Source organism: Leptonychotes weddellii, chromosome 7, assembly GCF_054177405.1.
Source record: "Leptonychotes weddellii isolate Sample4059 chromosome 7, ASM5417740v2, whole genome shotgun sequence".
Lineage (NCBI taxonomy): Eukaryota > Metazoa > Chordata > Mammalia > Carnivora > Phocidae > Leptonychotes > Leptonychotes weddellii.
The window spans coordinates 285,472-310,699 of record NC_138375.1 but is presented as its reverse complement, the minus strand read 5'-3'; the positions used below and the strand labels follow the sequence as shown (position 1 = coordinate 310,699).

At 57.5% G+C, this 25,228-nt stretch overlaps 1 protein-coding gene across 2 annotated transcripts in view; it reads left to right on the top strand.

The window, feature by feature from the left end:
- The window catches only part of SLC9A3 (solute carrier family 9 member A3), a 45,176-nt gene that overhangs the window by 9,615 nt on the left and 10,333 nt on the right, over nucleotides 1-25,228 (top strand). For both annotated transcript variants that reach the window (XM_081825828.1, XM_081825827.1), the window contains exons 2-5: nucleotides 18,469-18,771; nucleotides 22,176-22,336; nucleotides 24,217-24,295; nucleotides 24,911-25,088. In XM_081825828.1, the coding sequence (XP_081681954.1) occupies nucleotides 18,469-18,771; nucleotides 22,176-22,336; nucleotides 24,217-24,295; nucleotides 24,911-25,088 (721 nt within the window). The remainder of the gene's footprint in view (nucleotides 1-18,468; nucleotides 18,772-22,175; nucleotides 22,337-24,216; nucleotides 24,296-24,910; nucleotides 25,089-25,228) is intronic.

Sequence of the window (25,228 nt, the reverse complement as noted above, 5' to 3'; positions counted from 1 at the left end):
GCCACCCCCTGGCCGTCCCAGTGGAGGGCACCCACCGAGAGCTGTGTCGTGGGGCCGCAGAGGCCTTTCCAGCTCGAGAAGCCAGCAGGCCCCCAGAGCAGGCCCGGGAATAGGTGTGCTCAATTGCAGGGCCGGGCGGCCACAGCCCCTCTCTGCACAGAGGCCAACTCAGAGGCCAAGTCCCCAGAAGGTGGCTGGGGTCATGCCTGTGACAGAGCGTGCCAAGAGTGTGCTTGGGGGACCGCTGCCCTTCCCCACGTCCTGTGGCGGCAGAGCCTTCATGCCTTCCTCCTGCTCCTTCAGCTGAGGATCCGGATGGGGATCAGCCGTCTGTGTAGCCTAGAGTGGGAGAGTCTCTGGCCTCAGTTTCTCTCAGGCAGCTGAGGAGCCTGGTGAGACCAGCGGTGCTCGGTCCAGCTCAGCCCCCCAAGGCCGGCTCCAGACAACTTGAATCAGGGCCTCTGGGGGTGAGGCTGGGGTTAGGAACCACGCCTGAGGATGTCGGGGTGGGAAGCAGAAGGGAAGCAATGCTCACCATCCCTGAGCAGCCACGGCCCAGCCAGGCTCCTGGAAGCTGGCCACGTCACACAGCCACATGCAACTCCAGGGCCTCCCGCACTGGGGCTCCCGCCTGGTCCGTCGCTGCATCTGAGGGATGTGTGGTGGCCTTGCTGTGGGCTAGCTACTCTCCCCTCCAATGCCCTGGCCTCCTCAGCAGGGACATGGCCTGCATCCACATCTCCCTCGGATGTGGCCACAAGGGTGGACATAAGCAGGTGCACAAATGCATGAAGGTTGCTTAAAAGGTGCCCGATGGATGTCCCGTGGACACGGTGATGACCCTGCATGGTGCCCGGTCACAATAACAGGTCAGCCAACAATAATTGTGTAAAAACCACAATGCCCGGACAGTCAGACAGCAGCTGCAGACACCCGTATCAAAGGCAGAGGGTGAGGAGCCAGGACCCCCACCCAGCTCTGGGGTGCCCAGTGAGAGAGGCATTCGGCACACACGCCAGCTACCCGCAGCCTCCGGGTCCTCACCTGTCCTTGGGGTGGAATGGTTCTGCGGCCTCGTCCTGGTGGGTGCCGGCTTTTACCCACTGAGTCCTCAGCTAGAGGGGGCGTCTTGTGGACTTGGCCAGGCCTAGGAGGACCACCCCGTGACTGGCTGTTGGCCCCGCACAGGTGTGCCTCAAACCTTGGCCACTAGTTGGCCTTTTCTTCCTTCCTGCCCCAGGGCTGGTGTTTCTGGTCGTCTCCAGCACAGTGATGCTAGGATTGGGGTGAGGCTCATCTGACCACCATTTAAAAAATACAGTGAGCGAAGAGAGCAGGGCTCGGGCGTGTGTGTGGCCAGGGCACTGTCACCCTCCGCTGGTGTGTGGCAGGTCTAGGCTCAGCCCTTCCCCTTGCACCTTCCCCTGTAGAGCTTGCCTTGCTGGGGATAAACTGGAGAAGGAAGGCAGCTTTAAGTTTCTGAGAAGGCCCCTGGTGTTGAGAATATAGCCTCTGTTGTCAAAACCCTTTACTCATTAACTCAGTAATGCCGAGAACATTCCGATGGCTGAGGTGCCCTCAGCCCCGGGCCAGCATCAGCCTTGCCCTGCACCCTGGATTCGGGTCCCCGCAGCCTGACAGGAGCATGTCGTGGCCCAGCACCTGCTTCGGCTCACCTGAGGTCCCCCCCACGGGAGGCAGCGGCAAAGGCCGGCTGGGCACACGTGGCCAGCCGCCCAAGGGCGAGAACAGGCTCTTCTTGCCAGACCAGTGAAGCTGCTGCAACCCCTGACCACCAGTTCGGGGTCGGGAAAGCTGACCCCCAGGCCCGGGCTCTGAGACCCTCTTCGCACCCCCACCCCCACCCCCACCCCCACCCCCACCGGGGCATTCTGCGGTGGTGCAGGTGGTGGAGACTAGGGGAGTGTCTCTGCACCTCCCCCTCCCCCGAGGCCCCCACCTTGCCCTCAGGGGCACGTGACCCTGATGTCCCCCCCTCCGGCGTTCTGCTGAGAATCCTGGTTTTCTCATGATCTGAAGGTTAGTTCAAGTGTCAGGGAGCTGGACGTGGCTGGGGAGGTCAGTCTCTCGCTACAGAGCGGAGCGCCGTCCCGAGCCAGGTGCCAGCGTGCTGCTGAGCACACCCTTGTCCTTGCAGCCCTGAGCCGCGCTCCCGTCCTGTGGCCAGCACGGAGCCAAGCAGAATCTCTGCATGGTCGTGTCCGCTCGCAGGAGAGGAGCAGGAGGGGGGCCAGCTGTCCTGGGGGCGGCTGCCCGCGTGGAGCTGGCCCTCACACTGCAGCCCGGCCACCTGCACCAGCCCACGGGGCCACAGTTAGCTGTTTTCAGCCTAAATCCACGGAGCCAGGCCCCAATGCCTAACTGTGGGAAGTTAAGATGAATTGTCTGCTTTTCCAGAAACAAGGTCCTCGTTCCTGGTAATGTGCTCTGTGCCTTCATCAGAGGGAGAAGGGGAGGGTCCGGGCTCCTCAGGCAGCCTGACCCGGAGCCGACTCTCCTGCCCATCAGAGCCGCAAGGACCGGCCACACCGGGGCCTGCGGAGGATGTACGTGGGTGCCAAGATGGAGGCAGGTGCCCGCCCTGCTGAGGGCATGTGGGTCAAGCATCCACGGAGACCTTGTCACCTCCCACGGAGCTCCTGTCCTGGGACGGACACATGTCAGGCTGTTTCTGGGGGGCCTCCGTCCCAGGGGGGGACTCTGGGGGGGACGGGTGGCGCACCCAGGGTCCTACAGCGTGCGCGGGGTCCGACACCCAGGTCCCAGCGGGGGCACGTGGCTGTTGTGCTGCATGCACACTTCTCCCTCGGAGAGGCTCTCGCCTGACCCCTCGCAAAGGAGCCTGCAGTCCCCCACCGAGCTGGGCGCCTCCCACGAGCACGTGTGACCCGAAGCGCACGGCCACGTGGGCAACACACGGCACCGGCTAGCCGCTGGTTCCTGAGACGCTGCTGCCCTTGCCCACCCACACGCACACCCACGCCCACTCGTGCTTGCTCACACAGCTCACAATCACCCGTGCTCACACCCACACATGCTTACACAGCTCATGGTCACGCGTGCTCATGCTCACACCCGCTCGTGCTTGCTCACACAACTCACAGTCACATGTGCTCACGCCCACACCCACACATGCTTGCTCACACAACTCACGGTCACGCGTGCTCACACTCATACTCGCTCCTGCTTGCTCACACAGCTCACGGTCACGCGTGCTCACGCTCACACCCACACAGCTCACAATCACCCGTGCTCACACCCACACATGCTTACACAACTCACGGTCACATGTGCTCACGCCCACACCCACACATGCTTGCTCACACAACTCACGGTCACGTGTGCTCACGCTCACACCCACACAGCTCACAATTACCCGTGCTCACACCCACACCCACACATGCTTACTCACACAGCTAACAGTCACGCGTGCTCACACACCCACATGGCTCACAATCACGCGTGCTCACACCCACACTTGCTTGCTCACACAACTCATGGTCACACATGCTCACGTCCACACCCACACATGCTTGCTCACACAACTCACAGTCACTTGTCACACTCACACCCACACATGCTTGCTCACACAACTCACAGTCACTTGCGCTCACACCCACACCCACACATGCTTACTCACACAGCTAACGGTCACGCATGCTCACACTCACACCCGCCCCTGCTTGCTCACACAACTCACAGTCACTTGTGCTCACATCCACACCCACACATGCTTACTCACACAGCTACGGTCATGCATGCTCACACTCACACCCGCCCCTGCTTGCTCACACAACTCACGGTCACGCGTGCTCACACCCACACTTGCTTGCTCACACAACTCACGGTCACATGTTCTCATGCCCACACCACACATGCTTACTCACACAGCTCACAATCACATGTGCTCACACCCACACTCACAATAACACCCTTTACAGTGAAACTGAACAAACTTTCCCGAAACCTTGCAGCGTGTGAGTGCGGTAGAATCATAACAGACCGCAGACCAGCTGGCATAAAACTGCAGGATGTTCACACCTCGTTCTCCCTCAGGGCAAATAGCCAGCGTGTTTCCTGGCCTACTCCCCTCCCACTCCTCAACCTTAAAATGCTGTCACCTCTGTCCCTGGCCTGGCCTCCTAAGGCCACATCACGGTGCAAACGCACCCCCCCCCCCCAAGAGGCACATTTACCACAGCGTCAGTGATGCTGATTTTCAAAAATTAGTAGACTTAATATTTTTAGTAAAGGGGTAAATTTACAAAATATGTGAACAGATAGCACAGAGTTCCCCATACCCACCCTCTCCCCCACCCTACAGTTTCCCTCTTAACATTGGTGTGACACATGTGTTGCAATTGCTGAACCAATATTGATACATGATTATTTTACATAGTTTACATGTGGGTTTACTCTTGGTGTTGTGTATCCTACTAGTTTGGACAAATGTATAACATAACATGTAACATGATAATATCATCCAGAGTATTTTCAGTGCCCTAAAAATCCTCCCTGCTCTACCCTATCCCTCCCTCACCCCGTCCCCTGGCAACCACTGATCTTTTTACTGCTTCCATAGTTTTGCCTTTTCCAGAATGTCATAGATTTGGAATCCTACTATATGAGCATTCCAGAATGTAGCCTTTTCAGATTGACTTCTTTCACTTAGCAACATGCATTGAAGATTCATCCGTGTCTTTTCCTGTTTTGAGAGCTCATTTCTTTTAGTGCTGAGTGATTCTGTCTGTATGTAGCTGAGCCTGTCTCTCCATCACCCACTGAAGGACATCTTGGTTGCTCCCAAGTTCTGGCTATTATGAATAGAGCTGCTATAAGCGTCCATTGGCAGGTTCTTGTGTGGACATAAGGTTTCAGTTCCTTCGTGCAAATACCAAGGAGTGTGGTTGTTGGGTCATATGGTAAGGGTGTGTTTAGTTTTGTAGGAAACCACCGAGCTGTCCTCCAAAGTGGCGGCACCGTTTTGCATTCTCACCACCGTGGTATTGGTATTGGTGGGTTTTGGGTTTTAATCATTCCAATAGATGTATAGTAGTACCTTGTTTTTTTAATTTGCAATTCCCTGATGACGTATGATATTGAGCATCTTTTCATATGCTAACTTTCCACCTGCATATCTTCTTTGCTGAAGTGTCTGTTTAGATTTTTAGCCCACTTTTCAATTGGGTAGTTTGTTTTCTTACTGAGATTTGAGTTCTTCGTGTATTTGGGATACAGATCCTTTATCAGATATGTCTTTTGCAAATATTTTCTCTCAGTTTGTGGCTTGTCTTCTCGTTCTCCTGTCACTGTCTTTCAGTGAGCAGAAGGTTTCATGTTTAGCGAGGTCCATTTCTCTGTTCCTTCTTTCTCGGATCGTGCCTTTGGTGGAGCATCTAACACGTCACCACCAAACCCGGGTCACCCAGGTTTCCCCTTACTCTATCTTCTAGGAGATTTCTAGCTTTGCATTTTACGATGAGGTCTGTGATGCATGTTGAGTGCATTATCGTGAAGGCTGTATGGTCTGTGTCTAGATCCATTTTCTGCATGTGCACGCGCAGCTGTTCCAGCACCCCTTGTGGAAGAGAGGGTCTTCGCTCCTTTGTCAAAGATCAGTGACTGTACTTCTGTGGGTCTGTTTCTGCGCACTCTGTTCTGTCGCACTCCTCTATTCGTCTGTTCTGTCACCAACACCACGCTGACTCGATCACAAGTCTTGAGGTCGGGAAATGTGAGTCCTGGACTTTGTTCTCCTTCGATGCTGTGTTGGCTGTTCTGGGTTTTCTGTCTCTCCATATGATAAAATAACTGGCTGGAATTTTTAACTGGGATTGCATTGCATCCACGGATCATGCCAGGAAGAACTAGCAGCTTGACCATGTCGAGTCTTCCTATCCATGCATGTGGAATATCTGTCCGTTTATTTAGGTCTTCTTTGAAATCTTCATCCAGGTCTAGAAATTTTCCTCATATAGGTCCTGTACACATTTTGTTAGATTCATACCAAAGGTGGTTTTTAAAATTTTTTGTTTGTTTTTTGGTGCTGATATAAATGGCATTGCGTTTTAAATTTCAAATTCCATGCCTTCATTGTTGGTTTATAGGAAAATGATTGACTTTGTATATCTGGTAGCCTTGCTGTCATCACTCATTGGGATTTTCTGCACAGAGGACATCGTCTGGGAACGGCCCTGCCCCTGCCCCTCCCTGCCCAGCGAGGCCAGCATGCTCACGCTGTACTCCTGGCTTTGCTGACATATGTTGGGCTCTCTTGTCCAGGACCATACATGTGGGTGCACAGGGCGGGAAGGAGTTGTGATGTGAACTTACCAGCTGTGGGGCTGTGGCCAGAGGAGATGGCCCAGAAAGCCTGCCCCACCCCCACATGCATGCTTTCTAAGTTCTGGCATTTCCCACCCAAATTTCAGTGCTGTACATTATGACTACACGAACTGTCTCCATAGCCATGAGATAGCATGGCACCATTTTTCCATTTCCAGTACAGCCTTTTGTTTTACCTTTGTTCAGTAACTGTTTTTGTTGACATAGTTTTCCATGTATTTCAGTGATTCTGCCCCAAACTCCCAGCAGGCTGCTGCGCAGGGCAGGTGAGCAAGTTCCCAGGCTCATGGTGTCTGCGGAGCTCAGCATCAGTCCCCCTCTGCCCCCTCCCCCACACCGGGCACTTCCTCTCCTGAATCCCGTGCCTTCTGTCTCGGGAACACCTCTGTTTGGCAGGTTCATCCCCCACCAAATGTGGGTTTTCCCCTGTTCCTTTTGGGGACTGGCTGTGCAGTAGGCAGGTGACAACCAAGCATCATGAGCAGCCTGACGGCCCCTGGGCGCACCTGGAGGTCACCTCCCTTCCAAGGAGGGAGGTGCCACTCCGGGTCCCTCCAGAGTCGGTGTCGAGGCTGTGAACCCCTGCCCCATGCTTCGCATGGGCTCTCTTCCCTCTCTTCCCCCCTCCTCCCGGCCGCTCCTAATGGTGTGCTTTGGGGCAGATCGAATTCCATCCTGGGAAACACGGAAACAGGAGTTGGGGGTTGTGTGTGCTCATGCTGCTTGCGGCCGCCGCTCCTTCCGAATGTCCCTGTGCCCTTGTTCTCCTCCCTTTAGGGGTTCCCTCCTGCGCTTGGTTTCTGTGTCTTTTTCCTCTGTCTTCTGACAGAGCTGTTTAACTTCATCTTTCAGCTCCTCCACTGAGTACTTCTGCTCTCATGTTTGAAACGAGGTTTTTAAATCTCTGGACGTACTTTCTCATCGAGGGTGCAACCCTTCTTTCATGGGTGCGGATGGTAACCCTCGAGGCTTGCCCCCCAGCCTGTCCTCACATGCATCTGTGCTTCCGTGCTTCAGCCACGGGTTCGTGCCCGAGACACTAACCTTAACCCAGCAGCAGGCCCAGGCCCGCGTGCGCGGGAGCAAGATGCCACGGCTGCCTGGGGAGTGCGGACCCCAGGGCGCCCGCATCCACTACCCTCATATCCCTCCTTCCTGTTGGCCCGACCAGAAAACTAAAATAATACAGAAAATAAGTGACATCTCCCCTTTTTTTTCCCATCGGGCTTGGGGAAGAAGCACTCAATCCATGTTCCTTAGGAGAATCTGATTTTCATTTTACAACATCCCAGAAAGGTCTTGACGATCATCTTACCATGAGGAAACCAAGTTCAGAGGGATAAAATAATAATAGCTTGCTAAGGTCTCTGTTGATGAACAGAAGCCGTGGAGGCGCCGCTCCACTGGGGGCCTGGCACGCGGGCACTGCCCCCAAGGCCTCCCCCTCACGCCAGCCCACCCAGCAGGCCGTGCCCTCACCAGCGCCCCTCCTGCATCGGGGGCAGATGATGGGAGGCGGGGGGATACAAGAGCCACGCCCACGAGGGGTGTCCCGGCTGCGCCATCTGCGCACATCCGTCAGTCCGGCTTTCCTCAAGACCTGGTGCCTTTGCTGGGCCCTCGGGCGGGCATCTGTCCCGTGGTCTTCCCACCTTGGGGAGCCCTTTGTCCTCCTGCAGCGCTGCATCAATATCAAAAGTCAATAGACCCCGTCGTTTCCTGCTGCTGTGTGTCTGGGCAGCGGCCCATGACAGAGTCCTGGCTTCGGGGCCGGGGCTAGGAATGCCCTGATAATGTGGCCACGGCAGCCACGGGAGTGGGCACGGGCTCGCTTTACGGCGCCTGGGCACCTCGCCCACACGTTATCTGCACAAAAGGTGTCCTTAGAGAAATGGCCTTACTGGAAGTTTCGCGTGAAGGTGTAAAGGGTACTAAGATCTCAACCTGCTCCCCTACAGAGGATCTGTTCACAAAATCCCTGTAGCCTTTCCAGGGCCCCTCATGGCCCCCGGCCACACCCCAGAGTGAAGTGTCTTTGTATCTTTGCTTCGGTGGATTTTCCAGTGGATTTGCTCCTTAGGGTCAGTCTCCAAAGCTCCAGCCAACCGCCAGGTCGAGATTAAGGTAGACTCTGAAGAAGAGGGCTTTTCTGCCCTGTCTAGCCTCCTCTTCCCTCCTCCTGTGAAAGCAGAGTCACGAAGTCCATGCCATTCTGCGGCCCTTTCCACATGCCGAGCAGAGGAAGGGCGCCGGGACCCGTGTGATTCCGGTGTGGACGCCTTCCCTGTGCCTTTGCCCTTTTGGCTCCTGTGCCTGTCGCCGCTGGAGCTCAAGGAATTATTTTGTTACATAGGGTCTCAGAGAGCCGAGCACCAGCTTCCTTCCGCAGCCATGCCCGGTGGGCCGCGCGCTCAGGACAGCCAGCTTGACCCCTGGGGCTCTGCTCAGGCCTCTGCCCTCCGGCCTCCGAGGTCCTGGCCTGGCCCCAGCCCCTGCCCCGGCTCTCCCCACCTCACCTCTGACCAGCAGCTTCTAGGCCCCTCCCCCACCCCCACTTCTTGCCCTGAACCCTCAGGTCTTCTCAGACCTGTTCCAAGTTCACTTGAAGACTGATCAATAGAAATGGAAATCAAATAGAAACCAAGCCTGAAGGACTTCTCAAATCTATGAATGTATGTCTTTCACCAAATTGGGGCATTTGAGGCCATGACTTTCTCAGATTTTTTTCCCCCCATCCTCCCTCTCCTCACCTCTGGGACTCCATTTACACACATATTGGACCTTTCAACACTGTCCCACTGGCCACTGATGCTCTGCTCACTTTTTATCCTTTTTATCTTTGTTTTGTTAGGTGGGACCATTTCCACCAATGTAACTTTGAGTTCACGATCTCTTCTCTCATCTCTGTCTACAGTTAAGCCTATCTATTGAATTTCTTATTTCAGATATTGAACTCTTCAATTCTAGAATTTTCCTTTGGTTCTTTTAAATTTCTTCTATTTCAGGGGTCAGCAGACTACAGCGCAAGGGCTGGACACATGTTTCTTTCTTTTTTTTTTTTAAGATTTTATTTATTTGATAGAGAGAGGAGATAGTGAGAGAGGGAACACAAGCTGGGGGAGTGTGAGAGGAAGAAGCAGATTCCCTGCTAAGCAGGGAGCCCGATGCGGGGCTCGATCCCAGGACCCTGCGACCATGACTTGAGCCAAAGGTAGATGCCCAACGACTGAGCTCCCCAGGTGCCCCTGACCACATGTTTCTGTAGATACAGTTTTCTTGGAACACAGCTGTGTCCATCCGTTACTGTATGTTATGACTGTTCTTTCAATATGGCAGCAAAGCTGAGCTGCTGCTGAGCAGACTGGATAGCCCACAAGCCTAAACAATTTGCTATCTGGCTCTTACAGAAAAAATTTGCCAACTCCTGTTCTTTTCTGCTACTGAGATTTGCTATTTTTTAATTCATTACAAGCATATTTTCCTTAACATCCTTGAGCGTAGTTACAGTAGCTCTTTTTAAACCCTTGTCTGCTAAACCCAACATCTGGATCATCTTGAGATCTCCGTTGATATATGGGTCCCATTTTCCTGGTTCTTCATATTCCCTGGTAATTTGGGGTTGTTCCCAGGACACTGTGGCTCATGCATTGTAGAGACTCTGTATTCGGCTATGCTCCTCTGAAGAGCGTTGATTTTGTGGTGGTTGTTGCTGCGTTGCCGTTTGACCAGGAATGGACTGGGACTCCAAAGATGTCTCCCCTGTGGTGACGGGAGGTTGGGACCTGTCTCTCTCCTGTGTAATTCAGGGGTCAGCCAGGAAATTGGGAAGAGTTCATGCACAGAACGTGGGGTTTGGCCTCATGCTGCCCAGCTACTGTGGCCGTCCCCACCCCTGTCCTCCGCTTTCTCGATCCAGTAAGACTACAGGTTTCTATCTGAGTTTTACTGCTCCGCACAACCCTGGCTGGGGCCTGTCCTCAGGAAAAAGCCATAAAGAACAGGGAAGTCAGAAAAACAAACACAAACAAAAAAGAAAACAGGGCACTGGCCTGTTGCCTCCCCTTCCTTCAAGGTCTGGAGCCCTCCAGTGTCTCTTTCCGTCTCTCTACTGTGTTTAGGTGGTTGTTCCCCCGGGATACTTGGTGCAATGTGCCTACCCCCCCGCCCCAGTGTCCGGCCCCAAAGTTATAATTGTCATAGATCCTGCTCTAAAATCTTTATTAAGTTAGAGCCAAACGTGAAATCACAAGAAAGCAAAGCTTAAAGCATGTGATCCTTTGTACTCGGAGCACTTTAGAAGCAGCCTGGCACAGGAGGGTTGAGAAGGAGGGGAGGGTGCTCAGGGAGAAGGACACTGATGTGGGGTGGCCTGCTGGTGCTTGCTCGGCTCTGATGTGCTGTCCGCCTGGATGTTCATTCCTGGGTCCACTCGACAACACTTACTGTTCATTACTACAAATGTATACAATATATGTGAGATTATCAACACCTGCCGTGTGGTGTTCTTGCCTTGCCTGCCCTACAAGGGACAGCCTCTGGGGTGGACACCTCTGAACACAGGATGAGGCTTTTGTTTTATTATTTTATTTTTATTTATTTATTTATTTTTTAAAAGATTTTATTTATTTATTTGACAGAGAGATACACAGTGAGAGAGGGAACACAAGCAGGGGGAGTGGGAGAGGGAGAAGCAGGCTTTCCGCTGAGCAGGGAGCCCGACGCGGGGCTCAATCCCAGGACTCTGGGATCATGACCTGAGCCGAAGCCAGACGCCTAACCATCTGAGCCACCCAGGCGCCCTGAGGCTTTTGTTTTAAATCAAAATGCTGCTCTGGGTCTCTCTCCAGTGCTTGAAGCTGGCTGGGGCCCAGGCTTCCTTCTGTCCTCACTTCTGTTGTGCACGATGGCTCAGAATTGAAGAATCTGACGCTTCCTAGGAAGCTATTAACACTTTTCATTTTTTTAATTAAAAAGTTGACAAAGTTTGCTTGGGTTTTATAAGCCTGCAATGTTTAAAGTGTTTTGTGGTTTGTGAGCAGAAGCTCTGCTCAGGGTCCCAGAAGGAGGCCTGCCCCGGGGAGAGGCCAGGCTGGCTCATCTATCACTCTGAGCACTCATCTGCAACATCCTTGCAGGCAGGGGGTGTGGGATCAGCTAGGTAATATTTGAGGACACTATAAATATCTTTACCTCCTGCCCTGCGCTTGGCAGCGGATACATTTAGTATAACTCTTACCTTGGTGCCTCGTGAGGTGGCGTGGAGATCAGAATGAGGGGGTCTGCTCCTCTCCTCATGGATGGTGGGGAGGGGGCTCAGAGGTAGCCCTATTCTGGGAAAATGCTGGAGGAACCCCACACTTGTCTGGAGAGTTAGTCAGTGCTGGGGACCCACGTGTGTGTGCGTGTGTCTGTCTCTGTGTGTGCGTCCATGTATGTCCGTGTGTGTCCGTATGTCTGTGGACCTGAGTGTGTGGACATTTCAGGTCCAACCTTGACCTGCTCGTCCTACTAAGTGAAGTGGGTCCCCTGTGTGTGCCCAAGTGTTTCCCATTGTTTCTCTGGGAAGGTGTCCACTGCTTGGTCTGGTTACTCCATCAAGCAGCGTTTATTCACCAAGGTCCGTACATGTTAAAATAAAACCAAAGGATTTACTGTGCTGTTGCATTTGCGTGGACTCAGCTGAATTTTGTTGAGAGATCCTTGGAGGCAGTGGCCACATAGGGCCTGACCCCGCGTGCCCAGCTGCGTCCCGAGGGGGCGTGACACCCATCAGCAATGACCTTCCCAAGCCCCCGGCACCCAGTTCGTCCGGACCTACTCCGGAAATGACTGGCTGGCAGGCTGGCACCTCCTGACCTTTCACACCAGTCCGAGGGTTTGTAATTACAACTAAAAGTGTGTGTTCCCTCGTCGTTACCATCCTCAGCCAGGTGTCTGTGCTTAATTAGCTGGAACTCTTCCTGCCTCAGCAATCAGTTACCTGTGGGTTTGGAAGTCGCTTCATTAACGTGTCCTTGTTGGAAGGTACCAGCCAGCAGGCAGGGGAGCCCAGGACCCCACCTCACCCCCCCGCCCACCCCGTGGTCCGCACTTTCTTGTAGCACTTCGGCTTTGTCCTCTGCTGTCCTTGTCACTCTGTCTTGTCCATCCTGGGAGTGTGCACCACGTGCTCTGCTTGCATTAGGCACCTCAAATATTTGCTGAGCTGGAGCTGACACCGGTCAGATGCTGCTCCTCAAGGGTGTGGGAGCCGCTGCCTTTCTGCAGAGCTTTGTCCCCGTTGTTCTGCCCCAGCTGGGCCCGGCGTCCACACAGCGTGGTTGGTGTGCGTGCTGGGCCCCTGGCTACCCTCTCCTTCGGCGAGGCACACAGGAAAAGCCAGCGTCTCCTCAAAGGCTCAGACATTCTCTGTCCTTCCAGCCTGCAGGGTTTGGCTTCTCCCCAGCAAATGCAGAGGAATTTTGATGTGGAAGGTTGCACCACCTAATTGCTTCCCAAGGTCACAGCCACCCTGATGGCACGTGGCCTTTCTCTGTGTTTGCGGCTCAGGCTCGGGGACAGGCCAGATGTGGAGGCCCCAGAGGTGTGGGTCCCGAGGAGGTGCTCTGGGTTACTGCTCAGGTTTGCCTTTGCTGGGTCCTTCTGTCTCTGGAGTAAAGCAAACTAGGGTTGGGAGGGAATTGGGATCTTCCCACCCACCACTGCAGTCTTGGTGGCCAAGCCCACCTGAGCACACAGCCGTGGACCGAGGTACTGGGTGTTCTGGTGATGGGGCCAGTGGTGGGGAGCCTGCCCTCCCGCCCTCCCCGCCTCCCAGAGGCCCAGGCTGTCCAGCGGGGTTGCAGCCGAGGCTGGGTCTCAGGCTGTGGACGGAGATCCGTGGCCTCCACGCCCATGTCGGTGATTTTCATAATGACTTGATGATGTGCAGCCGCCGCGGGAAGGAAGGGTCTGCCCGCAGTGACTCGCCCCAACTGGGAGCCACAGTCCTCCCTGTGTCCATCCAGGTTTCCGGCTAGCGACAGAAACCAGATGCCACAGGGCACCTCCAGCAGGAACTCGGCTTACGGGCTCCTAAAATGCCCATTATACCCTTAATGGCTGAACCGCCAGCAAATTGCCACTTAGAATCAATCAAGTCTTCCATTTAATTAGATCATTACAATGCAGCTGCAATCTGGAAGGGGTCACTGGTGATGGGGAGGGCCGCCCGCAGGCCTGACCAGTCTCTGGCTGGCCGGACTTGCTCTTGAAGAATTCCCATCAACCAGGGGCCCCAGCCACTCGAGACTGTCACCCTCCCTCCTGATGAGGCTGGGGGGCAGCGATGTGCAAAGCCTGGAAGGAACAGCTCCAGGTGAGGCCAGCTGAGAGCCCGGAACAAGGGTCCCAGGAGGGCTCCCCCCACTGCCCACTGCCAAGCTCTCAGCCCACAGGACAAGGACGGCAACATCCCACCCTAATCTGTAGCTCAAGAGAAGACACGTGGGCCCATGTGAGGCAGAGCCTGACTCGGAAAATTGCCCTGCATCCGTGAATGCAGAGAAAGTGAGGTCGGGCACCACAGGACAGAGAAATACCGGGCAGCCATGCTAATGTTGTAGGAAGGAGAAGGGGGACCCACCTGGCATAAAATGGGACCCAAGAAACAGAAGGGAAGTCCCCACAGAGCTTTACATCCCAGAAAAGGGTAAAGGCAAACTCAGTTGGACACTCCAGTGAAGACCGTGAAACAGGGAAATTGTTAAAGAGGGTTTTCATGGGGGAAACACACAGTGTTAGATCTCAGACCTTCCTGACTGAGATATTTCCAGGGCGCAGCGGGACACGGACAGGACGGGAGGTGGGGCCGGGGCGGAGAGTCTGGAGAATCAGCGGCACGGTCCAGGGGCAGCCGAACCCGGAGGGCAGCTTCCCTTGCTGGGCAGGTGCGTGCCGCCTTCTGCCCCGGGGTCGAGGACCGTGCAGGATGTCCGCTGCGGATGCACACCCGAGACAAAAAGCCAAGGCAGGGCAAGTGGCCGGCTGGGCGCTGTGCGGGCAGTGAGGAGCCTGCAGGAAGCTGCCCTGCAGACTGAAGGGACATCCCCAGCACTAGGGAAAGAAGACTCAGCGTGAAGATCTATCCTTGCTACAAGGTGTTCTCAAGGAGGAAAAGTTCTCCCCATAACCAGACAGAAAAAACAAGCAAACAAGTGCCCATCAGGGTGAGGGGAGGAAAAAGCAGTCTGCTCCGTTCCTTCCTCTGTGCTCGCTCAGAGCCCAAAGCAGCGCGTGCGGCCCCAGGACACGACCCCGCTGTCTGGTCCTGACACCGGCGACACGGGGAGACGCGAGCCAGCCACGCGGAAGCAGAGAGCTGGAAGGGCAGGGGTGAACACAGAGAAGTAAGGGAATTTGGGAGCAGACTTTCTCTCTGCGGATGGGCAAGTCCTTCAGTTTCACAATTATGTTTAAATATTTTCTTTGCTAAATCCAAGTTAAGTGGAATGTTAAAAGTGTAATAGGAAACATAGAAGTACAAAGGGCTTATTCTAAGGCACAAAACTCAGAGGCCATAAAACAAAGGCCAGTAAGTTTACCTAAACAGATGTCTGCACAGAGCAAAACAACATAAAACTGAAAGGTGAGCAACGGTACCTGGACAGTGTGAGGACCTGCCCCAGCGTGTGGCCCGCCTTGCCTCCCCCAGCGAAGGAGCAGTGAATGCTGTGAACAAGCAGTTCACAGAGAAGGAAAGGAATGTCTCCCAGATGTGGGAAGATGCTCACGCCTCACTCAGAATAGGACCGAGTTACACTGAATCTACCAACAGACACAGTTTCTCAGCCACCCGGGATGCGGACAGGTGTGTCCCCAGCGTGGGCAGCTGTGACAGATCCCGGATGAGCTCTGGGCTAAAACGCACATGCCTCCCAGCCCCCCAGAAGGTGCACAAGGTGCGTCCCTGCACAAGGTGCGTCCAACATCGGGATGGCAAAGATTGGGACTGACACTCCTGTCCTCCGCACTGTGTATGTGCACTTAGGTTTCTTTCTCAGTGAGTCAAGAGCTCAAGTTACCTCTTCTGTGGATTTTCAGGGCTTACTTTAGAGCAGGAGCATTAGGTCTGAAGTCAGTTTGTCCCTCATCCACCCGTTTCCCAAATTAACAAGATTTTATGGTAACGGGCTGCTGCGCAGGGACGTGCCTGAGGACTAGCCCGTGGTGTCCACACAGTGTCCTCCTGTTAAAGAAAAGCCTGGTCCTTGGCACCGATGGCAAACTGACTAAATCAGGATCCCGTGTGAATCTCTAATTTGGGGAGAGATTGTGGCTAAAGACTACTCAGCAACATGACCTGAAGCCAGCTCTAGGGCTTTCTAGTGTGCCCCCAAGGCTGACCCCACCTGTGACGCTCAGAGCTCATGAGGACACACCGTGGATTCCATCCTCAGAGGGCCCACAGCCCCGTGGGCACCGTGTACAGCAGTCCCTGCTGCTCGGTGGCCGTCCCTGAAGAGGCAATGTCACGACCTTGAAAAGGCAAGAAGAGCATCCAGGAGCTTGTCACAGGCTTGACCCCTCGTGCACCCTGGCCAGCAGCGTGGTGGGCAGGAGAGGGAGCGCCCCTGGCCTGGGGTTCGTGGGGAGTCCTGGGGGCAGGAGAGGGCATGCGTCCACCCCAGAGAAAGGTACCCCTGCCAACAACCCTGCCAAGGACAGAGATGCAGGCCGGAGCCAAGGGGACAGGACAGCTGGCTCTGGGCAGGGACCAGGGGCTTCGCTGACACAGCTCCTGGGCACCAAACCCACTGGGACAGAGGGAATTATACAGCCGGCTGTCTCTGGACATTAACAGATGAGCAGGGGTCTCCAGTTGGAGGGGACCCATACAGTGTCAGAGTGACAGCACCTCGCGGGGGGCTGTTAGGATGCAGACCCGTGGAGCCCGGTGTCTGTGGCAGGGCCCAGACTGGCAGGGGCTTCAGGTGCTGCCCGCTCTCTTCCCAAAGCGTCGGGGACCCCAGCACCACAGGCCCAGGGCGCTGGCGGGCCACGGGCTTGCTGGCTGCCAGCCCCGTGAGCCCGCATCTGGGGCGCCACGTGCCGCCGAGGGCCGGGTTCTCGGGCCCAGTTGGGTGTGAGCAGAGCCAGGCCCAGGGTGCGCAGCGCGGGATACCCGCACTCGCCTGCCCCTCCCAGGCTCAGAGAGAGCACCCTGCAGGCAGACGTGAGCCGGGACACCCCAGTGAGGCAAAGCCTCTGGCTGTTTTCCTGCTGACCAGCTGGGGCGGCCCTGACGGTTTCCAGGGAACCTGCTGTCCGTCATGCTGGGCGGCCACCGCCTCGTGCCGTTTGTCATGGTTTGGCAATCGTCAGTCACATGACCGTGTCAGTCAAGGCGCTAGCTTCCCGGGGCCTCGCTCTGCGGGCCCCCCCCAACTTCGGGGGGGCAGGGCTGCTGTCTTCATCTGAGCAGTGTGAAAATTTTCAGAAGGAAGGACAGAACTTGATGGGAATACAGGGAGTTGGACCATGGCTGGGGGTGCAGGAGAGCCGGAGAGCCTTCAGGGCATGTGGGGGGCAGGGACCCCCAGCAGATTCTCAGATCCCAGAAGCATTAACCTGTTCTGCCTCCACAAGCTGAGACCCGCTCCTTCCCAGAGCACGGTGACCAAGTGGGTTGGTGACACTGGGGCTCACGTAGAAGGTCCTGTGTGTGCACCTGCCACTCTGCTTCTCCACCAGACTTGGGGGACCATGCACGAGGGAAAGAGCCACTCCTTGGGCAGTCGCCTCCAGAGCCAGCCTCTGACCCCCATGATGACCCCATAATTAAGCAGGCCGGGGGGGAGAGCGGAGCTCAGGACAGGCAGCCTGGCGGGAAGGGCGGGTGGGACCCGAACCCCCTGGGCCCAGCGTGCTGGCCGCCCCCCCGGCCCTCCAGCCCCCCAAACGGGACAGGGTCAGCGCCGGCAGCCTCGCAGGATAACGCCCCACGCTCTGCACGGAGCTGGGGCCTTGGCACCTCAGAAGACAGCTCTCCTTTGAATCTCTAAGAAGGCTTCTCAATAAACAGAACCTCAGTGAATGAAACGGGGAATTTTCCCAGACATTGCTGAGGCCTCTCTTGTCAACAGTCCAGCTGTTTTGATGTCAGGCTTAACATAGGAATTCTTCTCACTTTTTCCCTGAGTCTTAGAATAGAAGGAGAAACGGGCCCCAATAGGTCTGCGAAGCTGCCTCGCTCACCCCTGGGGCCCCTCTGTCCGCCCCCACCCCTGCCAGCTCACATAGGCGCAGTGGAGCTAGGGCCTGTGGGGGAGCCCTGGAGACCCTGGCCTCAGAAGGCTCTGTTCCTGGGGGCCTGTGACCTCCAGAGAGCCAGGAAGGGGGGACGGTCCCTCCAAGGAAGATTTAAATGCAGCCAGGCTTCAAGCAGGGCCCGGGCTCCAGCACCTTGAGACAAGCTGGATGAGGTTGGGCCAGACGTGGCTCGGAGGCACGAGGCACTGCATCCCGCTCAGAGGGCCGGAAGGGGCAACGTGTGGCCTGGGGGCCGTGGGTGCCCTGGGCCCTGCCCACCCAGCTCGGGCGTCCTGTCCTCGGGACCTGGAGCTGCCCCCTCCAGCCTGACTCCATCATAGGACACTCTTCCTACCTCCTCACCAGCCTCGTGGGCTGCCCACGGAAAAGGAGGGGCTATTCCCTCTGCGGGAGACAAGGAGACCCCGAGGTGGGTGTCCTGGGGGCCAGGTCCCGAGGGGGCTGCATGAGTGGGGCCAGAGAGAAACGTCCACAGACCCAGATGTCTGTCCTATGAGCCAGAACAGCCCCTCCCAGGCCTCCAGCCTGTGTGTCCACAGAGCCAGGCAACCCCCAGGGAGGTGGCGGGCTCGGCCCCCTCCCAGGGGTGAGCAGGGAGGCCCAGGAGGCCGGTCAGAGCCTACCAGCAGACACTACCCGCCCCGTCTGCCTGAGCAGCCACGGTGCTTCCAGAAGGAAACCTGCCTGTGTGGGAGGGGCCTGTAGTGGCCCTGGACCAGCCCACTCCCACCGGGCGGTGGCCTGGCTCGGAGGGGTCCCGGCCCCTGAGCTCCCCCTCCGTCTCCCCCACAGGCTTCCATCTGTCGCACAAGGTCACCAGCGTCGTCCCCGAGAGCGCACTGCTCATTGTGTTGGGCCTGGTGCTGGGCGGCATCGTCTGGGCAGCTGACCACATCGCCTCCTTCACGCTGACGCCCACCGTCTTCTTCTTCTACCTGCTGCCCCCCATCGTGCTGGACGCCGGCTACTTTATGCCCAACCGGCTCTTCTTCGGAAACCTGGGCACCATCCTGCTGTACGCCGTCATCGGCACTGTGTGGAACGCGGCCACCACTGGACTGTCCCTCTACGGCGTCTCCCTCAGCGGCCTGATGGGTGAGCGGGCATGGCGTCCGCTGGGGTGTCCTGGGGGCGGGGGATCCTCGTGGCGGGGTCCTCGGGGTGGGGCCCGCGTGGGAGGGGTCCTCAGGGTGGAGTCCTTGGTGTGGAGTCCTCGGGGTGGAGTCCGGGGACGAGGTCCTGGGGGATGTTCTCGGGGTGGGCTCTGCAGGAACAGGATGTGGGCAGCCTTACTACTTAAGAAAGCTCAGGATACAGAATACAGACCCAGAAAGGGGAGGAGTGTTCAGGGTGACAAACCTTGCTGGTGGGTCCACTTAACCAGCTTGGTTTGTTTAAAATAAGGTTTAATTAATAAACAGCTGTCTGGGCATCCCCAGGCTGAGGCTCGAGTCCTGCCTGGGAATGAAACCCTGTCCAACCAGGTTAGCAGGTGGGTGGGGTGGGTGGGACAGCCGAGCCGCTGTCCCTCCCCCTCAGCAAGAAGATGGGGCTGGGCCCCACTTCCCCGCCACCAAGCACCCAGGGGAAGGGAGGGGAAGGCCCCCTCTGGCAGAGGCCAGATGGAGGAGCCCTGGCAGACACGCACCTGAGCACAAAGACTGGGTCATCCTACCAGGACGTCCTGCAGGAGAAGCCTCGCCGGCCGCTGCTCGGCCACCACTCATCTGTGTGTCTGCAGCCGCTTCCCCTGCAGTTTGGGTTACTTAATTCAGCCCTGGCGCAGAGCCGAGGTGCACCCCACCCACCTGGGAGTGGGCCATTATCTACATGGGAAACTGGAGCAGGCGGGGCAAGCCGCTCACCTGAGGCCTTGCACGGCCCACTCTGCGGTTGCTGTGCATTTGCAGTGTGGGTCTGCAGCGCTAGCTCACGGCCTTGGGGGCGACCAAGGAGAAGTGAGAGTCGGCACCACGGGCACCTGTCTGTGTGCTCAGCCTTGGCCCCAAACACCCCCACCTGCAAGAACCAGACTCTAGGGATGGGCCTGGTCAGCGGTTTCCATCTGACTATAGGAAGAGGCTGGGCATTGCTCCCCGCGTGGATCAGGGCGTTGGGGCCTTGGCGACAGAGGACATGAACTGAGAAAGAGAGGCCAAAGGGCCCCTAACGGGAACCATCACCTTGCCTGGCCCATTTGTCATCTCAGGACTTTGTCCTCAGCCCATGGGGAGCATGCATGCTCCTTTGAACCCCTGCTGCCATCTGGCACCACCCCCAGGCCCAACCCAGAGAAACCCCTCAAGGGTGACATGGGGCCAAATGCACCTGGTCAGGCCTCGCACGCGAGTAAGCCTCGGGTGCATTTGATTGCATTTGTTGGCGATGCCTTTAGATAGCTGGGACATAGCTAAGATGACAGGACCACCTCCGGCCACTGGACCCAGGGGAAAGTCTTGGGGTTTGGACCAGGATCCCTGAGGGGGCCTGTGCTCAGCCCTCAGGATGCAGCTGGTCAAGGGTGGACATCAGCCAAGGTCACGGAGCAGAACAGCACCCAGGGGCCAATGAGTCTGTCCTGTCCCCAGACACCCGGAGCCAGGAGCCTGATGGGGCTGGGGAGGTGGGGATCAGTTTCTGCAGACCAGTGGCCAGGCTCTGAGGTGCAGCTCAAGGCAGGGGAGCACCCCTCTGAGGAAAGGTCAGCCTAGGCCAGGCCACCTGTGGCCTGGCTGTGGGGATCCTGGGTGGGCATCTGGACAAGCCAGCTAGGGGTGGGCCCAGCAGAGACTCCAGGCCATCAGTCAGAGAGGCCCCCTCAGATGGGTGTAACCTCAGGTCCTCTTGGCTGTGGTGGAGAGAGGGTCCTGGAGCACGCAGCTGGTCAAAGGGAGCCCACAGTCCAGTCCGGTCCCAGGAATCTTGCTGGCAGGGCCGGTGGGTGGCAGATGGTCCCACCAGGGAGGAGAACAGGCTGCGCCTGGACACAGGGCACTTGCTGCCTGGTTGGCTGGCTTCTAGGAGGTGCCACTGGGTCTGTCAGGGTCTGTGGACAGCGAGAGGCCATTGAGCCAGGAGGCGTTTACAGATGGAACACCTCAAAGGGTATGTGGGTCTGGGAGCCGCTGACATCTGAAGCCAGGAAGACTGCCTTCTCACCTCCGCCTCACCCATAGCATCTGGAGGTGGGAGAGCAAACCCTATGATTCCCGTTCCAAAAGAGACATCTTAAAGTCATTGGAAGCTGGTTCTAACACCTGTCACCCCTTTAGCACCCAGACTGTGGCTCAGGCTGTGGGGTTTTCAGAGCTCACAAGAAACCACCTCCAGGGCCCTGCCTCCCCACAGACACGACCTTCTCCCAGGGCCCTGCCTGGCCCTGAGGGAGAGCCGGGCTCCTGCGGAAGCCCCCCGTCCTGGGCCTGGAGGGGGCCCTCAGCTCTGAACTGGCAGGCGTCCAGCCCACACGGTTCCACTCAGCCTGGGGAGGAGGCTCCATGCCAAGAAAGCCCCTGGACAAGGTCCTCGTCCCACCAGCCCTCTGAGAGCAGGCGTGTGTCCCGAACAGAGCTGGGACAGGCAACCATATGCGGGGGTCCCTGAGCTTTTGTCCAGGGAAGATCACTGCTGGGGGTTTGCATATGCAACCTGGAGTGGCTCTGGAGACTGAGATGGATCTGGAAGGACAGAGAAGTTGGAAAGTGCATCTCAGCCTGACCCCCACCCACGAGGGCACCAGGAACTCACTGGGCAGGGGTCACTCCAAGATGCAGGCTAGGCTGAGCTCTGAGGACCTGCACCTCCAGGGTCCCTTCCTCCCCTCCCTCCTCTCTGAGCCCCCAGCTCCCTTCTTGTCCCTCAGACCTCCCCAGCGGCTTCTCCTGTTGGAGCCCCTGGGTTTCCCCGGGCCCTGTGAGGCCTGTCCCCGCCCTGCCCCGTCCATCACCTCCCCTCAGGCTGGTCCTGGTGGCTCTGATCTGGGCTGAGATATCACTTCCCAGGGAGGCCTTTCCCCAGGCCTGTCGAGCCCCCGACCACCTCCCTAGCAAATACACCATCTGCATCCCTGGACTGTAGACCGCCCAGGGCCGGGGTCTGATTCCATGCTGTGCCTGGCCGGGCACCAGGGGCCCCTCATCTGCTGGCACATGGCCTATTTAGCACTGTATGGGGGTATTAACCAGTACAGCTGGCCAGAGGAAGCAGCCAGGGGCAGGGCGGCCAGTCCCCACCGGAGGGTGAGACAAGCCGTTCCTGAAGGTTGTGGGGGCCCATGGGAGGGAGGCAGGCAGTCTGACCCTGGTTCCCACAACAGGCCAGCCCCAGACCCAAGAGCATCAGAGTCCCCATCCTGAGGGGCCTCCAACCCAGCCGTCAGCAGGACAACAGCCTGGGGCAGCCCCCCAGAAGGCCAAGGGGAGGAAGTGTGCCTGACTCCCAGGTCCTCCTTCTTCCTGGGCCCCGAAGGGCTCTCCTTGATAGCCCTGCCTGTCTTGCAGGAGACCTGAAAGTTCAGCTGCTGGATTGCCTCCTGTTCGGCAGCCTGATCGCTGCCGTGGACCCGGTGGCCGTCCTGGCCGTGTTCGAGGAGGTACACGTCAACGAGGTCCTGTTCATCATCGTCTTTGGGGAGTCACTGCTGAACGACGCTGTCACTGTGGTGAGCGGGTGCGGGGCGGGGCCTGGGACTTGGCACAGGGCACCTCAGAGCCACTGGGAGGGAGAAACACGGTCACTCTGTGGCTGCAGTGCCCCTCAGTGCAGAGGGCAGAGGACGGGGCACACGAAGGCCGAGTCTGTGTGAGGGGGCTCTTCCTCTGCTCGCAGCTCCGACTGCAGGAGGCTTCCCCATGCCCCTGTCGCGTGGCCCCCCTTCCCTCACCACCTCCTAACTCAGAATGACTGCCCGTCTGGTCAGTTCTTCATCCGTTCTCCCTCCTTCGTGGTAGCCATCTGTCAGCCCCACCGCCATGCTTCCCAGAACAGGACGCCTCTAGCTTTGGGTCCAGACTTGGTGCCACCTGTTTGTGGGTCCCCTAAGAGAGCCGATGAAGAGACAAAGAGCAAGCTCTCCCCAGAAATAAGGGAGGAAGATGAGCAAGCACGGGCCGTATGCCCCCGAAGGCAGCTTTCTTTCCAGAAGGGAGTGTGGCAGGGCCCCCGTGGGCGGGCAGGGGCTGGAGGACCCTCTGTTAGGGTGTGAGGCCACGGTGACTCCACAAAGTGAACCGAAGGCTCATGACATGTGGGGACACTGTCTCAGCATCACAGTGGCCGGCATGGATTTTTCGAAACCCATCCCCAAACCGGGCCACTGCCTCTGTGGGCGTGAGTTACGGGTGACACCGAGGCGCGCACAGAGTGACTTCCCCGCGCAGGTTGGCCGGGCGCTGTGTCTCTGAGCTCCTGCTCTGGGCCCGAGGGTCTGGCCCCACCGGCCCCGCACCACGGGATAGGAAGATCCGCCTTAGCTCTGAAAGGACTGGTGGTCTCTCTAAGAAGCCCCCTTCTCGTGTCCCTTCAGGGCTCAGGAGACTGAGAAGTCCTGAGGTTGTGCTGCCCCAGATTTCTTCTGCAGCAGAGATGTTCTCGGGGGAATTTGAGAATTAATTTGGAATTTAATCAGAAATGTAACACACAGCTCCTTTGAGGTTGGGCTGCCCTGTGCGGTGGCTTCGCCTCTCTGCGGGAGCGGGAGCGCGAACTTCTGCCCGAGCCGCGGGGCTCTGCATGGGGCTCTCCACGCACACTCCTGCCAGAGGCTCCATCCCGCCTTCCCACCCGCGTTTCCATGCAGAGAGCTGAGCTGTGGTCCAGCCCCCAAGCCCTTGGAGGCCCAGGCCCTGCCCACCACCAGTACGTCATCAAGCCTGCGAACCTCCTGCAGTAGAGACCGCAGCACACCCTGCCTTTTGGGGTCCTGTGTCCCCTCAAGCAGACCTGGAGAGGCGGGCCCATGGCCCAGAGACAAGTGGCCTCCCTAGGAGCCGGCATCCTGCCCATGGCAGCCCCTCGGCCCGGCGGGGTGGAGCAGCTCGTCCTTAGGAGGCCCCGGAAACACAACACGGTCCCCACAGCGGAGCCTAGCATATAGTTCTCGAGCTTTTCATCCCAAATATCTTGGTGGGATACAGTTTAAAGGTTCACATGCAAAGACATCAAGGGGTGTGCTCCCACAAGCAGGAGTCAATGCAATAGTGAAGTCACTAAAAATGAAACTCTGGCTTCATCTTGGAAAACAAAACAGAGTTAAATGCAGTGGGTAGCTTTGTGCTTTGCCGAGAGTAGGAAAGGGCCAGGTTTGCTCCTGAAGGTTCTAGTTCCTTCTAGAATGTTCTTCTGCCTCTCCTAGCCCACCTGCTGGCTCATCTTGGGCCTTTGTCTTATTGAGCATTATTGCCCCGTGATGATTTCCTCCCAGTGATTTCTGGTGGCTTCTACAGGCTGCTCCATCCAGCCCAAGTCCCCGAGTCCCCGGGGCCTGGGTCAGGGGGGTGAGTGCATGACCCGATGTCATGCTTGCCTCTCTGTCCCCCCCAGGTCCTCTACAACGTGTTTGAATCTTTCGTGACGCTGGGTGATGACAAGGTGACTGGCGTGGATTGCGTGAAAGGCATAGGTGTGTGGCTGGGGGGTCCACCCGCCTGGGGAGTGTGGGGGCCACGTCTCCTCTCCAGCCTGGGGACCACCTCCAGGCTTCGGCCCCAGGCCTGCCCCTGGAACCCACAGCCTGTGTAGGAGAAGGCACTTCCACTTTGAAGTCTGGGTGGTAGTTTCCTCCCATCCCCAGTGTGTTTCACGAACGCAACTTCGTTGGGTCCGGGCACCCTGGGGAGGCAGGGTGCTGCCCTTTGAGACCCACCAGCATGGCAAGTTGGAGGACGGGGATCCTGGTGTCCTGGGTGGTCCCGAGTAAACATTTCTCTGGGCAGGGACAATGACAGCCTTGCTGTCCTGGGGGTCCAGGGACAACCCTGCCCAAGGCCTCCTTCTTGGCCTTTCTCCACAATGGGGGAGGGGAGCCGGGCCTCCCTGCGCTCCACGTGCCGGCCTCTCAGGGGGAGAACTGGCCTCTTGTTTGCTGAGTTGTTGGCGCCTCTGTGGGGGTTACCAGGCAACCCTCGATGAGGAATGGTCTGGAAGGAAGGCCGGTCAGCCGCGCCCACACAGGGGCCAGCCACGCCCGGCCACAAAGGGCCTTTCAGGCGGTTCAGCCAACGTCCTTGGCCCACAGTGTCCTTCTTCGTGGTGAGCCTGGGGGGCACGCTGGTGGGGGTCATCTTCGCCTTCCTGCTCTCGCTGGTGACCCGCTTCACCAAGCATGTGCGCATCATCGAGCCGGGCTTCGTCTTCATCATCTCTTACCTGTCCTACCTCACGTCCGAGATGCTGTCGCTCTCAGCCATCCTGGCGTGAGTCCCCCTCACTCCCACGCCGCAGGGTGCCAGAGCTGCACAGTGTCTGGGCCCACGTGCTGGTGTGCAGGGGTGGGGCGAGGTCACCCCACAGCACAGCCAAGCAGCTGTGCGGGGGGGGGGGGGGGGGGGGGGGG